Genomic DNA, 22798 nt, shown 5'->3' with positions numbered 1-22798 from the left:
CCCTTTCCCTCTCCCTCCCTGTATATTGCCCCCCTCCCTCGCACCCAGGCTCTCCTGTGCCCAAACCCCACCCTGCGCTTTGTCCTCCCTTCCTACCCCCCCTCATCAACTTCCTAATCCCTAACAAAGGCCTCCCCCTGACCCTTTCGGTATAATTTCTTTTTCTTAGTCCTTTACAATAGTGGTCCTATGCCGTATTTCTCTTTTCGTGTCTGACTAACTTCACTCAGCATAATTTCCTCAAGGTTCATCCATGTTATGCGGTAGTTTACCGCTTCCTTGCTATTATTCAGTGTAGCATAGTATTCCATTGTGTGTATGTACCACAATTTGTTCATCCATTCTGCCTGACTTTCTTGAAAGATTTCAGTTTTTATTCCATCAGTTCCTGGTGCCTTGTTCTTTGCCAATTCCTTCATTGCACTTTGGACTTCTTCCTTCAGTATCATTGGCTCTTGACCATATGCTACCTCTTGAAAAAAGTTGAACATCAACCATTTCCTTTTGGTATAGTGACTCTGTATTCCTCCATCTTTAAAAAAATTTTTTTTGATGTCATTTTAATGTACAATCAGGATAGACTATATTCAGTTAGGAATTAAGGTTCTAATCCTGTCTTGTACAGTGTGAGCCTTGTGTGGCAGAAGTCCTGCCATAAAATGAAAGGGCTTAATCAGGCTGTTGAGACTAACTTTCCGGCTGTTATTTGTAATGCAGTGAAATCAGACGAACATGCTCCAAGCTGTCTTGGATCAGAATTTACAAACCTGTATTCAATATTCAATAGTGCTTTTTGGAAGTCTCTTTCTCTTTTGGGTTTCTTGAATATTTATTTTAAAAATATTTCCATGCTTTTTGTGCATTTAAATGTGTTTTCCTATTTAACAGTCTCCTTATTCTTAGCAATAAAAAATGTATCTCGAGGATCTAATTTTCACTTCTTGCCTCTATTTATTTTTGGCTTCCTTTTGTAGTTTGCCCAGGATCTCTTCAGGAGTTGTGGAGGCCAAAATCTTCACCACCTTTTCACGAGACTTAATTACCCTTATCTTGGCCTTTCTTCTGACCTCTGCTTCTGTTTCTTTCAACTCTGCCTTCTGTCAGGTCTATGGTTTTTTTTTGTTAGTGGTGCCAGTCTATTCATATGACTTTTCAATTTCTTATCCTCGTAGGCTGACATCTCCACTCAGTGATAAATATGATAAGAGAGGTGTACTTGGGTATAAAGCTTCAGTGTCCCTAAGAAACCTGTTCACTCTTCTTCCTAGAACAGAATGTTCATTCTCTCCAACCTGGAAGGTCATTTCCTAACACTTTTGTGGGCCTTACCATGTAGTCTGTTGAGGCTTAATCAGCATCTGGCCTAGGTAATTTCTCTTAGTTGAGTTAGCAATAATTCATTAGCTAGAAATGTGATTTCACTCTTAGAACAGGACCAAAATTCAAAGCATCCTCAAAAAAGAGGTTCTATATCTCATAGGGCATATGATACGTATGTTGCTGTTGTTAGGCAACCTTGAGTCAGTTCTGACTAATAGCAACCCTATCCAAACAGATCGAAACTCTGCATGGTCCTGTGCCATCCTTGAAATTGTTGGTACATTTGGGCCCATTGTTGTTGCCAAAGTGTCAGTCCATCTCATTAGGGGACTGACTCTTTTTTGCTAACCATCCACTTTACTGAGCATGACATCCTTCTCCAGGGACTGTTCCCTACTGTTAACATGTCTGATTTATGAGAGATAAAGTCTCACCATCCTGGCTTCTAAGGATAATTCTGGCTGTACTTATTCTAACACAGATTTGTCTGTTCTTTCGTTAATACATGGTACTTTTAATATTGTTATCCAAGACCATACTTCAAATGAATCAATTCTGTGGTCTTCCTTATTCATTGTCCAACTTTCACATGCATATGAGGTGATTTAAAATATCATAGTTTGGGTCATGCACAACTTAGTCCTCAAACTGTTATATTTGCTTTAAAGATTGTAGCAGATTTTCCTAATGCACTATGTTGTTTGGGTTCTTGACTATTGCTTCCATAGTGTCGATAGTAGAGCCAAGCAATACTAAGTCTTTGACATCTTCACTGTTTTCTCCATTTATCACAGGGTATTTATTGGTCTAGTTGTGAGGATCTTTGTTTTCTTTACATTAAGGTGCAATCCATACTTAAGATTGTAATCTTTGATCTTAATCAGTATTTTAAGTCTTCTTTGCTTCCAGAAGCAAGGTTGCATCATCTGAATATCACAGGTTGTTGATGAGTCTTCCTCCACTCCTGATGCTACATTCTTAATATAATCTAATTTCTTAGATTAATTTGTTCAGCTCAGTATACAGATTGGTGAAAGAAGACAACCCTAGCTTTCCTGATTTTAAATCAAGGAGCTTTGGTAGCATAGTGGTTACGAATCAGGCTGCTAATCTCAAGTTCAGCAGTTCAAAACTACCAGTCCTTCTGTAGGAGAAAGATAAAGCTTTCTGCTCCTGTAAAGATTTACAGCCTCAGAAACCCTGTGCAGGGTCACTATGAGTCGGAATCGACTCCACAGTACTTAACAACAGCAACAACAATATCCCCTTGTTCTTTTCTAACAACTACCTCTTGGTCTGTGTACAGGTTCTTCATGAGTACAATAAAGTGTTCTATAATAGCCATTCTTTATAGTGCTATCCATAATTTGTTGTGGGCCACACAGTCAAAAGACTTTGCATAGTAAATAAAGCAAAACTAAATATATTTTGGGTGTTCTCTCCTTTCAGCTATCTGAAATCAACAGTGATCTCCTTTGTTCCTGCCTTCCTCTGAATTTGGCTTGAATTTCTGGCAGTTCTCTGTTAAAGTATTGTTGCAGCCATTTTTGAATGATCTTCAGTAAAATTTTACTGTCATGTAACAGACATCAGTATGGGTCTCTTCTAATCGGTTGCCAGTCTTCTAACCTGTCTTCCAATTTCTTTGCATTTCCAGTGCTTCATCAGTTAGTTGAAAGATTTCAATTTGTATTCCATATGTTCTGTATCCTCACTCCCACCCCCTTTTTGTTTGCTTATGCCTTCAGTGCAGCTTGGACTTCTTCTCAGTATCATCAGTTACTGATTACATGCTACCTCTTGAAATGATCATTTCATTTTGATACAGTGACTTTATGTATTCTTTCTATCTTCTTTTGATGCTTTCTGCATCATTTAATATTTTGCCCTTTTTGTTGTTGTTACGTGCCATCCAGTCAGTTCTGACCCATAGTGACCCTGCTTAGGGTTTCCAAGAAGGGACTGGTGGGATTGAACCACAGACCTTGTGCTGAGCAGTCCGGTGCTTATCCTACAATAGCACACCTAGTTGAGGCTTCAAGATTTTATTTCTTTCAGCTTTTGGTTTTCCAACATCAGGTCCTTGCATATTTCATTACAATACTTTGATTTGCCTTCTTGAGATGCCCTTTGAAATTTCCGTTTAGCTGTTTTACTTTCTCATTTCTTCCATTTGCTTTAGCATCTCTATGTTGGAGAATAAGTTTCAGAGTCTGTTTTGACATCCATTTTGACTTTTCTTTTTTTCCTGTCTTTTAAATGACTTTTTGGTTGCTTTCTGTATGATGTTCTTGATGTTATCCTTCAACTCTTCTGGTCTTTGGTCACTAATGTCTTATGTGTCAAATCTGTTCTTTAGATGGTTTCTGAATTCAGGTGGGATATGTTCAAGATCGTATTTTAGCTCTCATGGACTTGTTTTCTTCAGCTTCAGCCTGATCTTGCATATGAGCTTTTGATGGTTTGTTGTACAGCCAACCCCTCACCTTGTTTTGGCTGATGATACTGAACTTTTCTACCACTTTTTTTTTTTTTTACCCACAGATGTAATCCATTTGATTCTTGTGTTTTGAAGTCCATGTGTATAGTTTTATGTTGTCTTAAAAATGGTATTTGTAGTGCAGAAGTCATTGGTCTTGGAAAATTCTATCATGTGATTTCCAGCATCATTTCTGTCACCAAGCCTATATTTTCCAACTACTGATCCATTCTTTGTTTCTAACCTTCACATTCCACTCACCAGTAATTATCAATACATCTTGATTATGTGTTTGATTAATTTTGGACTGGAGAAGTTGATATAATTCTTAAATTTTATAATCACTGGCTTTAGTGGCTATTGCATAAATTTGAATAATAATGGTAATAACTGGTCTTCTTGTTGGCTTGAAGTTCTGGTATGGCACAGTGTGATGAAGCACTGGACTACAAGGTTGATTTGAACCACAATGTTGGAAGTTCAAACTCACCACCTGCTCCTTGGAAACCCTATGCAGGGTTCCTATGAGTCAGAATTGACTCGACGATACTTAACAACAAACTTGTAAGCTTATGGATATTATCCTATCACAGGCAGCATTATATTTCAAGATAGATCTTGAAATGTTCTTTTTGATGATAAAATCGATGTTATTGCTCTTGAATTTGTTATTCCAAGCATGGTAAACCATATTTTTGTCAAATTCAAAATGGCCAATATCAGTCCATTTTAGCTCACTAATGCCTAAGGTATTGATATTTATGTGTTTCATTTTGTTTTTGACAACTTCCACTTCTCCAAGATCCATACTTCATGCATTCCATGTTCCAACTATTAATGGATAGTTTCTCCTCATTTTGAGTTGTGCCCTATAAACAAATGAAAGCTTTTACTCTACATTTGCATCATCACAGTTAACACTACTTTGAGAACAGCTCTTCTCCAGCCATACTTGGAGTGCCTTCCAACGTGAAAGGCTCATCTTCCAGCATTGTATCTGACTGTGTTCCACTGCAATTCATACGGTTTTTATTGCTAAGCATTCAGAAGTAGTCTACATCTCTTTATTTATTGTCTTAGTCTGGAAGCTCAACTGAAACCTGCCCACCATGTGTGGTATTTAAAATACCAGTGGCAAAGTTTCCAGCATTACAACAAGTCACCACAGCACAACAAACTGACAGATGAGTGGTGGTTACGTTCACATTATTATGTAAAAACCTGGTGCAATGATTCTAAGAATTCTTTGAATAGATTATAGAAAATAAAGCTTTAACATAAGATGTGATAAATATTTGCATGGAAGAACCAAAGAAGCAGAACTAAGGAAACCTCACATTTCCTGATCTCAAAACCTACTACACAGCCGCAGTAGTCAAGATAGCCTCATATTGGTACAACAACAGATACCTAGAATGATAGAGTAGAGTTGAGATCTCAGAAGTAAATCCATCAACCTATGGACAGCTGATCTTTGGCAAAGACCTGAAAATCATTAAATGGGGAAGAGATCGCCTAACAAATGATTCTGGCAAAACTGGATGTCTGTTTGCAGAAAAATGAAACAGGACACATAACTCACATCTTATACAAAAATGAACTCAAGATTGATCAAAGACCTAAATTTAAAACCCAAGGCTATAAAACCATCAAAGAAGAAATAGGAATAAACTTAGCGGCCCAAAAATGTGGCCTAAATACACCATCAAACATAACTAAAATCATACAAACATCAGAAGACAAACTAGATGACTGGTGCTGTTAAGTGCTGTTGAGTTGGTTTTGACAACTCTGTAGAGGATTTCCTAGGAGCATCTGGTGAATTTAAAGTCCAGTGTTTATTCTACAGTGCTACACCAGAACTAGGAGCTCCTAAAAATTAGACATTTATGTGTATCAAAAGATTTCATCAAGAGTAGTGACTAGGGTCTTAAAAGCTCATGAGTGGCCATCTAAGGTACAACTGTTTAACTCTCCCAGTCTGGAGGAAAGAAGAATGATGAAAATTAAAGATTCCTGAAAACAATTAATTCAGTGTACAAATGGACCACATGAATATCAGTATCCATGACCCTGACACCAGAAATACATAGTGCCTTGCTGTCAACTGCTCTGAAGTGGATCACATTAGAAGGCCCTAGATAGAGTGGGAGAAAAAGGTGGACTAAAACTCAAAATCTTAAAAAAAAACAGAGTTTTTGTCAGATTGAGACGGGTGGAACACCACTACTAGGGCGCTTAGTCACACATTTGGTCTGGAATTGAACTTATCCCGATTTGACTTGATTTCTCCTTGGTCTACCTGTTGTTGATTTCTAATTTGATAGCCTTGTTGTCTGAGAAGATGCTTTGTAGTATTTTGATATTTGTAAATTTATGGAGGTTTGTTTTGTGGCCTAAGACATGGTCTATTCTGGAGAATGTTCCATGTGCACTGGAAAAGAATATGTTTTGTGCTGTTGTTGGGTTGAATGCTCTGTACACATCTATGAGGTCCAGTTTTTTTATTGTGTTGTATAGTTCCTCTGTAGGAGCTCTGGTAGCGTAGTGGTTACGAATTGGGCTGCGAACCTAAAGGTCAGTGGTTCGAAACTACCAGCTGCTCCGCGGGAGAAAGATGAGGCTTTCTACTCCCGTAAGGATTTACACCCTCGGAAACCCTGTACAGGGTCGCTATGGGTCGGAACCGACTCGATGGCACCTAACAACAACAACATAGTTCCTCTGTAACTTTGTCAAGTTTCTTTCTGGTTGTTCTATACATTTTTGAAAGCATTGTATTAAAACCGCCCACTATTATTGTAGATTTGTCTGTTTCTTTCTTCAAATGTAGTAGAGTTTGTTTTACATATTTTGGAGCTCTTTCATTGGGAGCATAGATATCATCTTGTTCAGTGGTCCCTATAATCATAAGATAATGTCCATCTTTATCTGTTGTTTTTTTCCTTAAAGTTTATTTTATCTGAGATTAGTACTGCCACTCCTGTACATTTTTATTGCAATTAGCTTGGTATATTTTTTTCCATCTTTTGTCTTTTAATCTGTTTTTGTCTCTGTGTGTAAGATGTGTGTCTTGCAGACAGTATATTGAAGGATCTTGTCTTCTTATCTATTCTGCCACCCTCCATTTCTTAACTGGTGCATTTAATCCATTTACATTCAGTGTAATTATTGATAGGTATGGATTAATTGCTACCATTATAGTTGCTTTTTTGTGGTGTTGCTGATTTCTTTGTTCTGCGTCTCTTCCTGTGCTGAGTTCATGGTTTTTGTGTTCTTACTGCGAGTTTCCTCATAGTTTTAATATTTCTGTGTTCTTTTTGGATTTTCATTTTCTTGTTATGTTGTGAAGTGTTCTGGTTTTTTTTGAGGTTACCTTATATTCTATTAACTTTTCCTTCCATTTAGTACAGGCTATTTTATATTATAGTGTACCTGACCTTCTCACCATCTGGACCTCTGTTCCTACGTATTTACCTTCTTTCATATTGTAATTGTTTTGAACATAGACTGACTTCCCAGATTCTCTGAGTTTGTTCTTATAGTTTTGTTCTGTTTTCGACTCTTCCATCTGTCTATTTAGTTCTGGGAGGTGCTGCCACATATGTCAGTCTCTGTTGTCTGTTTTTGTTGGTTCTCAGTCCACAGAAATCCCTTTACGATGTTTTGTAGTGCATGGTTGGCTTTGGAAAAATCCTGGAATGTTTTGATTACACCATTGTATTTGATTGATAGCTTTGCTTGGTAGAGTATCCTTGGTTGGCAGTTTTTTTTTTCTTTCAGGGTTTTATTCTTGCTTGCATAGTTTCTGCTGAAAGATTAGAGCTTAATCTGACTTGCTTGCCTTTATATGTAATGCTTCTCTTTTCCCTAGCTGCTTTCAGGAGTGTCTCCTTATCTTTGATTTTAGAGAGCTTGATTATATGTCATGGCCATTTTCTTTTGGGGTCTATCCTTCCTGGTCTTCGTTGAGCTTCTTGATTGCTTATCGTTTTACTTTTCAGGATATTAGAACAATTTTCTCCCAGAAGCTCTTTAACTATCTCTTCTGTGGATTGTGTCATTCTTCCTGTTCTGGAATGTTGATAATTCTTAAGTTATTCCTCTTCATGTTGTCCAACATGAATCTTAGATCTTCTTCAGAATTTTTAATCCTTTTTTTCTGTTTGCTCTTCTATCTTAGTGGTATTGAAAGATTTGTCTTCCAGCTCACTAGTTCTGCCTTCCATCTCGTCTATTCTACTCGTTTGCCCTTTCTGTGTATTGTCTGTTTCTGATATTCTATTTTTGATCGTTTGGCCCTTTTTCTGTAGGTTTTGAATTGTTTCCAATGCTGTATCTATCTTATTTGATTGCTTCTGTAGCACTTTCCTGATTCCTCATTTTTCTCAACTCCATTGTACAGTGTTTTATATATTTTATAATCATTTTTCTTCATTCCTTCTCAGGCATTTCCAAGGTCTGTCTCTTTCCAGAATGGAGTTCAGGTCCACCTGTAGGTCATTTCTCTGAGACATTTTATCTTGTTTCTGGATATGTGCTGATATGGTCATCTGTTTTTGCTTTTTGGACATGTTTAGCTGTGGCCTCAATACTTAATTGAGTTGTATTTTGGTATTTTTATGCTTTCTTATTGTCTCCAGGTAGATGCAATCAGGGGGTGGGCTTCCCTTTTCACTCTTCTTATTGCTTAACTGAGAGTAACTTTTGCAGGTTTTGTCTGCTTTCCTGGTGTATGGCAGTTGGTATTAGTTCTTGGCTGGATTGTGGGGCTTTGTTTGTTGTGATTGTAGCTTGACAACATGGCAGCAATGGCTATCTCTTTTTGGGTAGTACAGGGAGATAAAGAGCCCCCTGTAGCTAAAAGGGGGGAGAAAAACAAAATGCAACAGAACAAAAAAACAAAAATAAAAAAACAACAGCAACAGCAAAACAGCAAGGAAAAAAAAAGAACCCTCACAAAACAAAACAAAACAAAACAAAACAAAATACCAGATTGGATACTCTAGTCTATAATCACGGAAAAAGGAGAGGAGAGAAAGGGGGAATAAAAAAATCTGTAGCCTAATATGAGTATGACTTTAATGATCTCTTTCAGCTTCTTGCCTTCAGGGCTATCTGATAAGTTTCAATATGCCACTTTGTTATGCTATACCTCAGGATTTAATTTTCAGCCTATTTTATTTCAAACTGTCTCCCTCTGCTCATCTGGCCTTTTCCCTATGAGTAAACAGTGTAGGGCTGGGTGTGGCTGTTTTGAGCTGCCTGGCCCTTTAAATGCTTAGGGTATCTGTGTGCATGCGTGGCAGAAGGACCCACCAGTGATAGGTGTGGGGGGTTTCCAATCGCTCAGGCACCCCTTCTAGTCACCAGAATGGAGGTGTGCAGACAGTGAATGACCAATGAACAGATACAAAAAAAAAAAAAAAAAGGCAAAGCAAAACCAACATGTGTATTGTCCACCTTTGCTCCACAATTGTTGTTGTTGTTAAGTGCCGTCGAGTTTGTTCCGACCCATAGCGACCCTGAACATGGTTTCTGAGGCTGTAAATCTTTACGGGAGCAGAAAGCCTCATCTTTCTCCCGTGGAACAGCTGGTAGTTTCGAACTGCTAACCTTGTGGTTCACAGTCCAATTCGTACGATTACCATGCCATTATTCCATGGTGGGTCTGTTTGCTGCCCCACTTGGTCTTGCCGTTTGGTCTCACCCAAGTTGTTGACTCCGGGTTGCTGAGCCCAGCAGATTCTAAAGTACAAGATTTGTTACTTCCACTACAAATTCCACTGTCTGTAAGCCTTCAAACTTTAAAAATATTCCTACCTATATGGTTCAGAGTATTGGAGTGCTCCCCTGAACCTGCTTCATCTGGTATTCTGTGTTATTGCTGACAGAGATCTTCATTGCACCTCTATCCTATCCGCCAGCAAGCCCCACCTCCGCTTATAGGATTTTATGATTGAATTGTGAGTAATTATTAGCAGAATTAATTGTGATTGTAAAAACTGAAATTGTAGAAGATGTATAACTATTCAAGGTGGAGTAGTTAAATTTTCATTTCAGGAACAGATGATCCCAGGACCATTAAGAAGGAAGAGCATGAGTAGAGCATGAGATCATTACCTAGAAAAGTGGTGATGGCAGAGATGGTGCCAGAGGCTGTGGCATGGCGAGACAAAGCAGGCCCATGGACTGAATAAGGCTGTGCTAGCAGGAGGCTAGCTTGCAGAATGTGCCCTTTGGACATTTAAATAAGCATTTATGTTTTGTTTAAAAACAAAATCTGAGTTATCTAGTATATACTTTTAGTGCTAAGTACATTTTGTTTTCAAATAAAACAACATATCGTTGTGATAGTCTTATTGGGGGGAAAAAAACGTCATTAAGAAGACAAGAAATAAGGAAAAGACCAAAATGGATGTCAGAAGAGACTCTGAAACTTGCTTTCCACCATAGATATGATAAAGCAAATGGGGAAAAAATGAAGAGGTAAGAGAGCTAAATAGGAAATCTGAAAGGTTAGCTTGACAAGACAAAGTCAAGTATTATAATGAAATGTTAAAAAATCTGGAGTTAGAAAACCAAAAGGGAAGAACGAACACACTTAGAACTGATGAAAAAATTCTCCAGGTGAAAGAACTGAAGAAAAATATTCAAACCTCCACTTATAATATTGAATGGCTCTATGGGTAAAATACTGAATGATGCTTAAAGCATCAAAAGAAGATGGAAGGAATATACAGAGTCATTGTATGGAAAAGAAATGCTCAATGTTCAACCAATTCAAGAGGTAGTTTCTGATCAAAAGCTACTGGTACTGAAGAAAGAAGTCCAAGGTGAACTGAAGGCATGGGCAAATAACAAGTTTCTGGGAAATGATGGAATACAAATTGACATCTTTAAACAAACTGATGCAGCTCTGGGGCCACTCTCTTAACTATGCCAGGAAATTTGGAAGACAGTTACCTTGCCAACTGATTGGAAGAGATCCATATTTGAGTTCATTCCAAAGAGAGGTGACCCAACAGAATAAGGAAATCATTAATATTACTTTTAAGTAAAATTTTTCTAAAGATAGTTTTAAAAACGGCTGCAATAGTACATTGGCATGGAACTGCCAGAGGTTTAAACTTGATTCAGACAAGGATGTGGAATGAGGGATACAATTTCTGACATCAGATGGATCTTGGCTGAGAGCAGAGAATACCAAAAAGATGTTTATCTGTGTTTTATTGACTATGCAAAGGCTTCCAACTGTGTGGATTAAGACAAGCTGTGAATAACATTGAGAAAAATGGGTATTACAGAACACTTCATCTTGCTTATGAGGAAGCTGTACATAAAGTCAGTCATTCATACAGAACAAGGTGACACTGAATGGCTTAAACTCAGGAAAGGTGTGTGCCACCTTATTTATTCACTCTGTATGCTAAGCAAATAATTATTCAAGATGCTGAATTATATGAAGAATATGGCATAAGGATTAGATGAAGACTCATTAATAACCTTTGATATTCAGAGGATGCTACCTTGCTTACTGAAAGCAAAGAGGACTAAAAATATTTACTGATGAAGATCAGAGACCACAGTCTTCAGTATGGGTTACACAACAGTGTAAATAAAACAAAAATCCTCACTCCTGTATCAGTAAATAACATCATGATAAATGGAGAAAAGATTGGAATTGCCAAAGGCTTCATTTCATTTGGATCCACTATTAACACTAATGAAAACAGTGGTCAAGAAATCACATGACTTACTACATTAGGTAGATGTGCTGTACAAGAAGACCTTTTTAAATTGTTCAAGAGCAAAGATGTCAGCTTGAGGACTATGAAGTGCCTGACCCAAGCCATGGTATCTAGTAGTCTTATGTGCATGTGAAAGTTGGACAATGAATAAGGAAGACCGTAGAAGAAGTGATGCATTTGAGTTACGGTGTTGGAGGAGAATAGTAAAAGAATCATGGACTTCCAGAAGAACAAAGAAGTACATCCAGAATGCTCCTTAGAAACCAACATGGCAAGACTTCTCTCATACTTCATACATAGTATCAGGAAGGAGCAGTCTCTGGAGAAGGAAATCTTTCTTGGTAAGTTGGAGGGTTAGTAAAAAAGAGGAAGATCCATAATGAGATGCATTGGCACAGTGGTAGCAACAATTGGCTCAGGTGTAGTAATGATTGTGAGAATGGCTCAGGACCGGGCAGTGTTTTGTTCTGTTGTACATAGACTGGCTTGAGTTTGAACTGACATACCAGTTCCTAAAAACAGCATCAACAAATTGCCTTGCTAAACTTGTTTAATTTCTTAGTCTATTTCTTTTAGTGGAATTGTATATGCTTAATGTACATAATGTTGTTAAGTGCTGTTGAGTTGCTTCTGACCCATAGTGACCCTATGTAGGGTTTCTGAGGAGTGGCTGGTGAACTTGAACCACTGACCTTGGGGATCAAACTGACTTTATGGTCTAGTGTATTAGCCTGCAGTGCCACACCTGGACTCATTAACTCATTAACAACCTGTGATATGCAGATGACACAACCTTACTTGCTGAAAGTGAAGAGGACTTAAAATACTTATTGATGACGATTAAAGATCAGAGCCTTCAGTATGGATTGCATCTCAATGTAAAGAAAATAAAAATCCTCACCATTGGACCAATATCAACGGTGAAAAGATTGAAGTTGTCAATGACTTCATTCTTCTTGGATCAACCATCAACACTCATGGAAGCAGCAGTCAAGAAATCAAACGACATATTGTATTAGGCAAATCTGCTGCACAAGACTTTTTTAAAGTGTTGAAGAGCAAAAGATGTCAGACTAAGGTGCGCCTGACCCAAGCCATGGTATTTTCAATAACCTCATATGAATGTGAAAGCTGAACAGTGAATAAGGAAGACTGTAGAAGAATTGATGATTTTGAGTTATGGTGTTGGAGAAGAATATTGAAAGTACCGTGGGATGGGCTGCCAAAAGAACCAACAGATTTGTGTTGGAAGAAGTGCAGTCAGAGTGCTCCTTGGAGGCCAGGATGGCCAAGCTTTGTCTCTCATACTTCGGACATATTGTTGCTGGAGAACAATACCATGTTTGGTAAGGTGAGAGTCAGAGAAAAAGAGAAAGACCCCCAGCAAGATGGATTGGCAAAGTGGCAGCATCAATAGGCTCAAGCGTGGCAACAATAGTGAGGTTGACCCAGGACCAGGCAGTGTTTCGTTTGGTTGTGCATAGGGTCGGTACCGACTTGATGGCACCTAACAACAACAACAATGTACATAATCATGCCATCTGTAAATAGTTTTAGTTTCTCCTTTCCCATCTGGTTGCCTTGCATATCTTTTGCTTGCTTGATTGCTCTTACTTAAACCTCTTGGAACAATGCCAAATAGAATTGAAAGAGAACATCCTCACCTTTTCCTGCTCTTAAGAAGAAACATACAATCTTTCATTTTTAAGTATGATTTAACTGTGGGTTTTAGTCTTAGTCACATCATTTTTATACATCTATTAATACTACCCTCATAGAATAACTTTAAAAGTGTTTTCATCTCTTCTAATCTTTACAGAGTAGCTATATTCTGATTCATGTTAACCACATTTTCCAAAGGAAGATTACCAGTCTCTTCCTCTTGACAGCTCAATGTTGCTGTCTAAATGAGGAAGACAATAGGTTAGAATTAAGAGGGAAAACATCACAGTTAAGAATCATGACTAGAAAATGACTTAGATAGAGAAATACTAATCCAGTTGAGCATTCATTGAAAATTGATGAATAGTAGTTCAATTTTTAACAGTCTTAAAACAGATTGATGCATATCTACATAATTTTTATGGCAATGTTTCCATGAAATATTGTTGAATGAAAAAAGCATATTATAGTTCTAGATGTACATATATAATATGCATATGCAAGTATACTTATACATGCTTTAAAGAAAAATAAGAAAGCTATGCATTGAAGTCGTAATAGTTTTCTTTGAGGAATATGATCACTGGATGAATTACATGCTACAGTTTATACACACCAACTCCTCACTTCCTGTCTTTCATCCTGCACTTTGCATTATGACAGTAGTAAAACATCTACATATTAGTGTTGTACATCTGACAGTAATGAATGCTGAAGTGTGAGAATCTTATGGTTAAGGTTATATTTCAACCTTGCTGGGTCATGATTCTCATTGCTTTGGCGTTGTATAATGATGCAGTCATCCTCCATTTTGTGATCTGATATGGTCATCCTCCATTTTTGCATAATGCCGATTTTTACATAATGACCTGGTCTTTGGAACCTATTCATGTAGCTAAGTGAGAAGTGGGTGTATCATTTTTCATCTTTGAATATTTATAAATGTAGCATTTTATTATAATTATATTTTCACTAAATAAATAAAAACAGTTATTTAAGTATTTAATATTTGACTGAACCTGATGTTAGAATCTTTTTTTCTGACCTACCTGAATCCTTTATCTTTGAAAAATTATATATACTACATTCCATATTGAAATGAACTCCTGTCTCGTGTTACATATTCCCTTTTCCCATATGTTAGCCTTAATCTCCCTAATTAAATATGAACTATTTATTTTTCCTGTTTGCTTCCCATTATATTGTTATGAAATATTTCAAACATACAGAAAAATTGAAAGGATTATACTATCAGTGCTAATATATATATATACCACCTAGATTTGAAATTAACATTTTGTTATATTTGTTATTTTGTTGTTAGGTGCTGTCAAGTTAGTTTGTGATTTTACAGTGTCCTCATGTGACAAAGTAGAAACTGCCCCATAGGGTTTTCTAGGCTGTAATGTTTACCGAAGGAGCCCTGGTAGAATAGTTGACTATGAGCTGAGCTGCTAACCGCAATGTAATCAGTTGGAATCTACCAGTCGCTCCATGGGAGAAAGATGAAGCTTTCTGCTCCCATAAAGATTTACAGCCTTAGAAACCCTATACAGACAGGGTCATCATGAATCAGAAAGGAATCAGCAGCACACAGCCACTGCCAGTCTTTAAAGGAGCAGATCATCAGAGAAGCAGCTGAGTGGGTGTGAACTGCTAACCTTCAGTTAGCATCTGAGCACTTAATCATTGTGACACCAGACTTCCTTTTGCTTTATTTACCTTATCATATATCTATTCATTCATATGTTCTTCCCTCTAACCATGCTACTTTTTAAAATGCATTTTGAAATAAGTTGCAGATATCAGTACACTACATTCCTTGACACTTTAGTATGCATATCATTAACTAGAGTTCAATATTTGCATATAATACTTTAAACAATTTTTCTGAAACACAAGTTTAACTTTAATACAATGAAATCACAAATTTTATTTAACCACTTGATGAGTTTTGAGTAATCTGTACACTTACGTAATCCAAATATGTCAAAATATAGAATATTCACCCAATAAATTCCTTCATACCCTTTCCCATTGTTCTTTTGTTTTTAACCATAAATTAGTTTTGCTTGTTCAGAACTTAATTAGGAATGGGATTGTATCATATGCACTCCTTTGCTTATGACTGTTAATTTTACTTGTTTGTTGTTAAGTGCTGTCAAGTCAGTTCTGACTTGGTTGCTGAAAGCATCCGGTGGGTTTGGTCCACCAACCTTGTGTTTAGCAGCCCAGGGATCCTACATGCTCCACACCAGGACTCCTTGTTTGTTTGTTTTTTCCAGTGTAAGCTTTTGAGAACCATCCATGTTGTTACATGTGGAATAATAATAGCAAAGGGAGCATGGTGACTCTATTGGGTAAACACTGAATTGCTAACTACAAGGTAGGTGGTTTGAGCCCACCTGCCACTCCTTGGGAGAAAGATGAGTCTTGTTGTTTCCATAAAGGTTTACAGCCTGAGAAACCCTAGGCAGGGTCTCTATGACTTGGAACCAAAAACAACATGAATGAAAATGCCAGTAATATATTTGTAGAATCATTTTGTGGAGATGTTTTTTATTTGGTCAAGTACATTCAGAGGAATAGAGTTACTGCATCCTAGGATGGTGGTGTATGGAACTCCAAGCCATTTTCCAAAGTGATTATATAATTTTAAACGCTTACCAACAAGTATATGATAATTTGGCTTACTCCATATCCTTGCCAATATTTGTTAACACATTAAAAAAAATTACTTTAAATTTAGTCATTCTAGTGGTTGTTGAGTGATATTTTGTGATTTAAAAATTTTATTCCCTGAAGACTATTTGTACCATTTGCTCTCTTTCAGACAGTTCGGCATGGTTTTCCTTATCAGCCTACCGCATTAGCCTTTGATCCAGTTCAGAAAATCTTGGCTATTGGGACAAGAACAGGTGCTATAAGAATGTATCCTTAATTCTTGGTTCATTACTATCTATATTAATACCAATTACATTTATTTAAACATTCCGGTAAGTGAAATATTTATAACCAAATAGAGTATGTTGTTTCTTTAGTAATTAGTAACCATTATGAAAACCCACATTGATTTGCTGGTAGACTTTGGATATGTATAAAATGATAATTTGTCTCTTCTCTTTGTTCTTATATGTCTGGTTACAGGTTTATTTTTATTTTATTGATTTGTACAATGAGCCAACTTTTGGTTCCTTTTCTGTAATGTTTTTCTATGTTCTTTTTATTTGTGCTTTGATTTTTAAATTTTCCTTTCCTGTGCTTACTTTGAGTTTCATTTGCTCTTCTTTTTCTTCTTTCTTACGGTGGAAAGTAAAGTCATTGATTTGAGGCTATTTATATTTTTATAACAAGCAGTCCCTCTGTTATGTTATAGCTCTAGGACCAGATTCTTAAGTGTCTTCATTTTCTTGCTGGGCCCTCGTAGAAGTGGAGATACTAAGTTATATCACCTCACAGATGGGTGGAATAGAAGTCAGGGCTCCAACTACCCCTCCCTGCATCAATTTGTTCTACCTTGTTGTGGGTATGAGTAGAGGCTTAGCTTGTAATAGACCCCACTAACAAAATAGAGCCAAAGGGGACGGTATTTTTGACTAACCTTGATTTGCACCACTTGTATATTAGCATTTTTGCTGCTGGTTGGGGTGAAGGTTTAATTTATCATTATCCTCCACTAAGTCCTGGTGTGATGCTAAAGGATAAGAACTGGACTGCTAACTACAAGGTCAGCGGTTCAAAAACCCACCAGTCACTCCTCAGAAACCCTATACAGGGTCACTATGAGTTGGAACCAACTCCATGGCACTTAACAACATACTCCACTAATACTGCCTAGTTGAGCAGTCAAAATAGTACTTTTATTGGGCAGAGGATGAAAATTCTGTATATCACTGGTTCTTAATTGTTCTTCCTCATGTTCTGATGATAGATCTTCATACAGTCTAGCTTCACAGATTATTTGATCAGCATACAGGTTGAGTGCTGTTGTTGTTAAGAGGGTTTCTGAGGAGCAGTGGGTGGGTTTGAACTGCCAACTGCTGATAAGATTTGTTTCACTTACTTTGAACTTATTATCAGGAAGAACCAGTTGCTGGAGAAGGCCACGCTTGGCAAAGTAAAGGATAAGTGAAAAAGAGAGAGACCCTCAATGAGAGGGATTGACACAGTGGTTGTAACAATGGGTTCAAGCATAGCAATAATCGTGAGGATGGTGTGGGCTAATGATGGAGCCCTGGTGTGGCACTGTGGGTTAATGCCAGACAACAAAGCCTTTTTGAACTGTAAGGTCGGCGGTTCAGGCTCACCCACCTCTTTGTTGGAAACCCTACAGGGTTGCCATGGGTCGGAACTGACTTGATGGCACTTAACAACAGCAGGTGGCTAATGACAACAACAGTAGTCTACCTGGTGAGGGTAGAATGGATGAAAGATTAATTCCTCATTGGGAAGAGATGTGGCTACAAAAATATGCATCAAACATTCCTCCCACAGCCCCCTCTATTCAGCTGGGTTTGAGAATTAATTGCAGTGGCCAAACAGAACTCAAACACCATACTCAGAGTTATGGGGTTTATTAGGGAAGTTAACGGATTCAGGGTCAGAACTGCTCAGGGTATAGTTCTTTTAGTCAGGATGGCCTCTCCTCTGCTATGCCCACAGTGAGGGGTCTCTCTGGCCTTTGGTTCCTTGGTCCCTTGGCCTGGCCTCTGTCCTGCTCTATCAGTGTTACAAAGCTTTTTTGTTGTTGTTGTTAAATTTTTGTTGTATATTGAGTGAAGGTTTACAGAGCAGAGAATCAGTTGCACATCCAAGAAATCACATACTTTGTTTTATATTTCTGATTGCAATTCCCTCCATGTAATAATAGTCATCCTGCTCTCTCCCCCTGTGGTTCCTATTTCCGTTCTCCCCTCCTTTCCGAACTCTTTGAAACTTGTCCCCAGGTAAATGTTGCCTTTTTAAAAATCTTGAATGGTTTAACATTCCATGGTCCCCAGGTAAATGTTGCCTTTTTAAAAATCTTGAATGGTTTAACATTCCATGGTCCCCAGGAAAATGTTGCCTTTTTAAAAATCTTGAATGGTTTAACATTCCATGGTGAGCATACCTTACTAGTATTGCCCCCACTATATACCTATCCACCATTTGATTTAAAATTGGGTCACTATCTGAAGGGTGGCTGAAGGACATAGTCTTGGATTCCTTCAGTCTGACCAGTAAGCATGGACACTTTATTTTTAAAAAAACTTTGGATTGTAAATTGAGTAGAGGTTTGCCAAAAAAGATCATTAGTTTCATATCCAGCAAGTCATACATTTTGTTTCATCGCAAGGATTGTAATCCCCTCCATGCAACAAGTTATCCCACTTCCTCCCTGTGCTTCTTATTCACATTCCCCCTTTCCATCCATTCTCAACTTTGTCTTTAGATAAATGTTGCCCTTTTGATCTTGAAAGATTTACTGTTCCTTGGTGAGCATACCTTACTAGTGTTGTTGTCCCCATATACCTATCCTACTGCTTGGCTAAAAATTGGGCCATGAAGGTGAGTTCCTTTCCAGAGCTGAAGGGTGATTGAGGATCATAGCCTGAGGTTTCTCCAGTCTCTTATCTGACCAGTAAGCCTGGTCTTTTTTTTGGGGTGGTGGTGGTGGTTATGATTTAGAGTTTTGTTCCATATTTTCTCCCACGCAATCTGGAACCTTCTAATATGATCTCTCTCAGAGCAGTTGGTAGTGATAGCCAGGCGCCATCTGATCTCAGGGCCTTGAAGACTGGTCTTCACAGGTTTCACTAGTCCAATGGACTAATTAATTCCAAGCATCATCCATTTTTATCACTTGTCTTTCTTTTGCACTAGAGAGGCTGTTGGTTGCCCTTTAGATGACCGCTCATGAGTAGCAAAGATCTTTTAGGGCTGCTGATTCATACCTGCAGGACAGCCTCTACCTAAAAGCACTTGACTATCTGTGGGTCAGCAAGCCTAGTTCTCCAAAATCAGTGCTTGGAGGCACCTTATTCTGCAAGCAACACTCTTGCCCAAAGTCACTTAGCTTTACTTGCTCTGTGGCTGAGAAGCCCACCTGTCTCCTATTTTATAGGACTGCTGCTTCTCTGACACTCCTCCTATGTCATAGTTTTCTGCCTCTGCGTTGAAGTGGTTAAATGTTCAGCCATCTCAGGGTCCAAAGAGTGCTTTCCACTCCTAGATCTTTTTCTTTGATGGTAGTGAGATCCCCTCTCTTACTTCTGAGATGTGGCTCATTTTATACCCATGCTAAAGTTTCAAGTTTTCACAATTACAAATGAACTCTGTTAACTTTCACAGCTGAGTCATGTCATTCTATCAGTATCTTCTCCCACTTTCTCTTAATCTGACCTATCAAGGAAAAGAGTCATTTAGTGGGAGTTAGAAAGATAGTGGATAAGCACTAGATTGCTAACCACAAAGTCAGCAGTTCAAGCAAACCAGCTGTTCCGCAGGAGAAAGATGAGATTTTCTGTTCCTATAAAGATTTATAGCCTTGGAAACTCTAGACAGGATTGCTATGAGTTGGAACCTACTTGACAGCACTTAACAACAACACAATTACTAAAGGTAGATTAAAGCTTTGTTTGGCTGGAATAAAGGTAGATCTTGCCAAATTTTGTTGATGGTCCATCCTTTTCTGATTGACTGAAAGACCAACCTTCTATTGCAAAGAAAAATTTTTTTTTGGTCTGTGCCTGTTGGTGATTCTGGGTTGGAAACTTATTCAGTGCCCTGTCTGGGATATATGACAGTTAATAAGGAAACCAAAGGAACTCAGTGTCATGTTTTTATATCCTCCTCCTCCTTTTCACCTTTCAGAACCTTCCTATGGTTATTTGTTGTGTTGTGTCCAGGAATTTTCAGTCTTAGGAGAAAGGTCCTAAGAGGATTGGGAAAACGCTTAACTTGACAAAATTCAGTTGTCACCCCCACATTTTGATGTGTTGTGTTTTCATATCATTCAGTTTAAAATACTTTCGAATTTATGTGTGATTTATTTTTCTTGATTCATGGGTTATTTGTGTGTTAATTGGTTTCAATAACTAAAGATTTTTCCAGAAATTAAAAAATTGATGTCTAATTTCGTTTTATTATGGTCAGAGAATATACTTTGTATGACTGGAATTCTTCTAAATTAATTGAATTTTATTTTAATGATTTCTTTTTATGATTGTCAAATATATATTTGAAGTGAATGTGTGTTTTGTTGGATGGCTTGTTCTATAAATATCAGTTAGATCTGTACTCATTATTTCTTACCTATCTGTTCTATTATTGAGAGAGTTTACTGAAATCTCCCACTATAATTATAGATTGATTTGTTTATCTTCATGGTTTTATTAGTTTGTGTTTCATGTATTTTGAATCTCTGTTCTTATCTGTATAAACAGATAAGATAATGAATTTACTCCTTTAACATTATGAAATGAACTTCTTTATCCCATGTAATATTCTTTACTCTAAAATCTACGTTTTCTCATGGATGAAGCCAATAAAGCATATCTTTTCTGTTCCTTTTACTTTTAACCTATTCAGGTATTCATACTTGAAGCATATAGTTATTGTTATTACCCTTTATATAGGGTTTTCAAGGAGCGGCTGGTGAGTTTGAACCACCGACCTTGCTTTTTTTAATCCAATTTAACAATATCTGATCTTTGAAATTATAATCTTTTAGTTACTTTATATTATAGTCAGATTCATTTTTAGCAAAAAAATTTTTTTAAGTTTTTATTATAAATTATGTGATAGTTTACATGGGAGAACATTAGCTTTACATTTATCTTATCTTACTTCATTTCATTGCAATGATTATAATTCCTTGCATACATCATCAAACAGCCAAAGGGTACACCCTGCAAGCCTGCCTCCTGGCCATCAACACACAGACCCTCTCCCTCCCAGAGTCCAGAGTCCCTAGCCACTTCATCTGTCCACGTCATCATCTCTGCCTCCATCTCTGGTGCCACTGCTTTGCTGGGTAGAGTCCCGTACTCCACTCTTCTCTCTTGATGTTTCCAGGGTCCTCTGCTCCTGGACTGCAAGATCAACTACTCCCTCCTTTTGTTACAAAACGTCTACCCTTGCGTTTGAACCATAAGAGTCTTATCCCTATCTCCTTTAACCAGCCCCATCCAGAAAGATTGGAAACCACTCAGTGAAGATTCTATCTTCCCCAGTACCCTCTGAAACGAGGCTCCCTCTTGAAAGCTTGTAAGCCAGGCACTTCTGGCCTTTGTAGCTCCCCAGTCTCTTCATTTTGGGTAACCAATGTCTAAGTTGCCCATCCCTGTCAACCCTGTTTACCGAGGAGGTGGGAATGATCCTCGCTGTAAAGATTCATTCCCTCCTTTGAGCTACTATATCCACAAGCATAGGTCAGGTTCATAAAAATGTAGCGGATTACTCTTTTTTTCCTCTTCTTTCTTCTTGTAGCCAAGTTCTGGTCATCCAGACATTGAAGCCAGGTCAAATGGGTACTATCTGTAAGTATGGATGTTCTTTTGCATCTCCTCTCACTTCATATCAGCCGGACACTTCACTCTCTGCTCTAGTCCTCTGTGGCCATGTCACTGTCCTTGGGCCCAGGAGTCCCCAGGTCTCGCCCTACTGCTGGCCAACCATGTCTTAACCTAGGTTGACAAGAGTCTATTGAACGTGGTTGGACTTAGCTCACAACTTCATTGCAGTTTTTCTCCCACTTCTCCTTATCGGTGACCAATGTGGTCAGCAGCAAGACCTCATGTCTGCTCATGTATTCCCCTTGAGTCTTAGTCTTGGAATGGGGTTTGCCCTGTGGGGACCTGACCACTTGCCTTGATGGCTCCTGGGCAAATGACTTGCTTGTTCTTGTAGTAGTCAATCAGACTGCCGTTATTGTTTTTGATTTGTCTAGCTTGTCTTTCTTTCAAGAAGTATCTGCTGTTCTTCTAGCCATTCCAGGCAGGTCTGCTTGTCCTTTCAGTGGAAATTTCCCACCTCAAAAGGTTCTGGAAGAAGATCTGGATTCCACCTATGGTCTTAGCATATGGAGCCCTGGTGTGGCACTGTAGGCTAATGTGTAAGATTGCAAAGCCATTTGAACTGCAAGGTCGGCGGTTCAAGCTCACCAGCTGCTCCTCGGAAACCCTATACAGGGTTGCTATGGATCAGAATCAACTTGACAGCACTTAACAACAACAAATGAACATTGGTGTGCATATATCTACTTGGGTTATAGCTCGTATTTCTTGAAGATAAATGCCAAGTAGAGGAATTGCTGGATCATAAGGCATCTCTATTTCCAACCTTCTGAGGAAGTGCCATACTGTTTTTCAGAGTGGTTGGATCATTTTGCAATTCCACCAGCAATGTAGGAGGGTCCCAGTCTCTCTGTATCCTCGTGGTGTGAGATGATATCTCATTGTTGTTTTGATTTGCATCTCTCTAATGACTAGTGATTGTGAACATTTCTTCATATGTTCGTTGGCTGCTCAGATTTCCTCCATGTTGAAGTGTCTGTTCATGTCATGTGCCCATTTTTTAATTGGGTTATTTGTCTTTTTCTTGTAGA

At 38.1% G+C, this 22798-nt stretch overlaps 1 protein-coding gene across 2 annotated transcripts in view; it reads left to right on the top strand.

Moving 5' to 3' along the window:
• STXBP5L (syntaxin binding protein 5-like) overlaps nucleotides 1-22798 on the top strand; it is a 526662-nt gene that overhangs the window by 80553 nt on the left and 423311 nt on the right. For both annotated transcript variants that reach the window (XM_006864137.1, XM_006864138.1), the window contains exon 2: nucleotides 16046-16143. In XM_006864137.1, the coding sequence (XP_006864199.1) occupies nucleotides 16046-16143 (98 nt within the window). The remainder of the gene's footprint in view (nucleotides 1-16045; nucleotides 16144-22798) is intronic.

This window comes from Chrysochloris asiatica, unplaced genomic scaffold (genome assembly GCF_000296735.1).
Source record: "Chrysochloris asiatica unplaced genomic scaffold, ChrAsi1.0 scaffold00061, whole genome shotgun sequence".
Lineage (NCBI taxonomy): Eukaryota > Metazoa > Chordata > Mammalia > Afrosoricida > Chrysochloridae > Chrysochloris > Chrysochloris asiatica.
The sequence above is the reverse complement of the archived record's forward strand: the minus strand, read 5'-3'. Positions and strand labels throughout refer to the sequence as shown.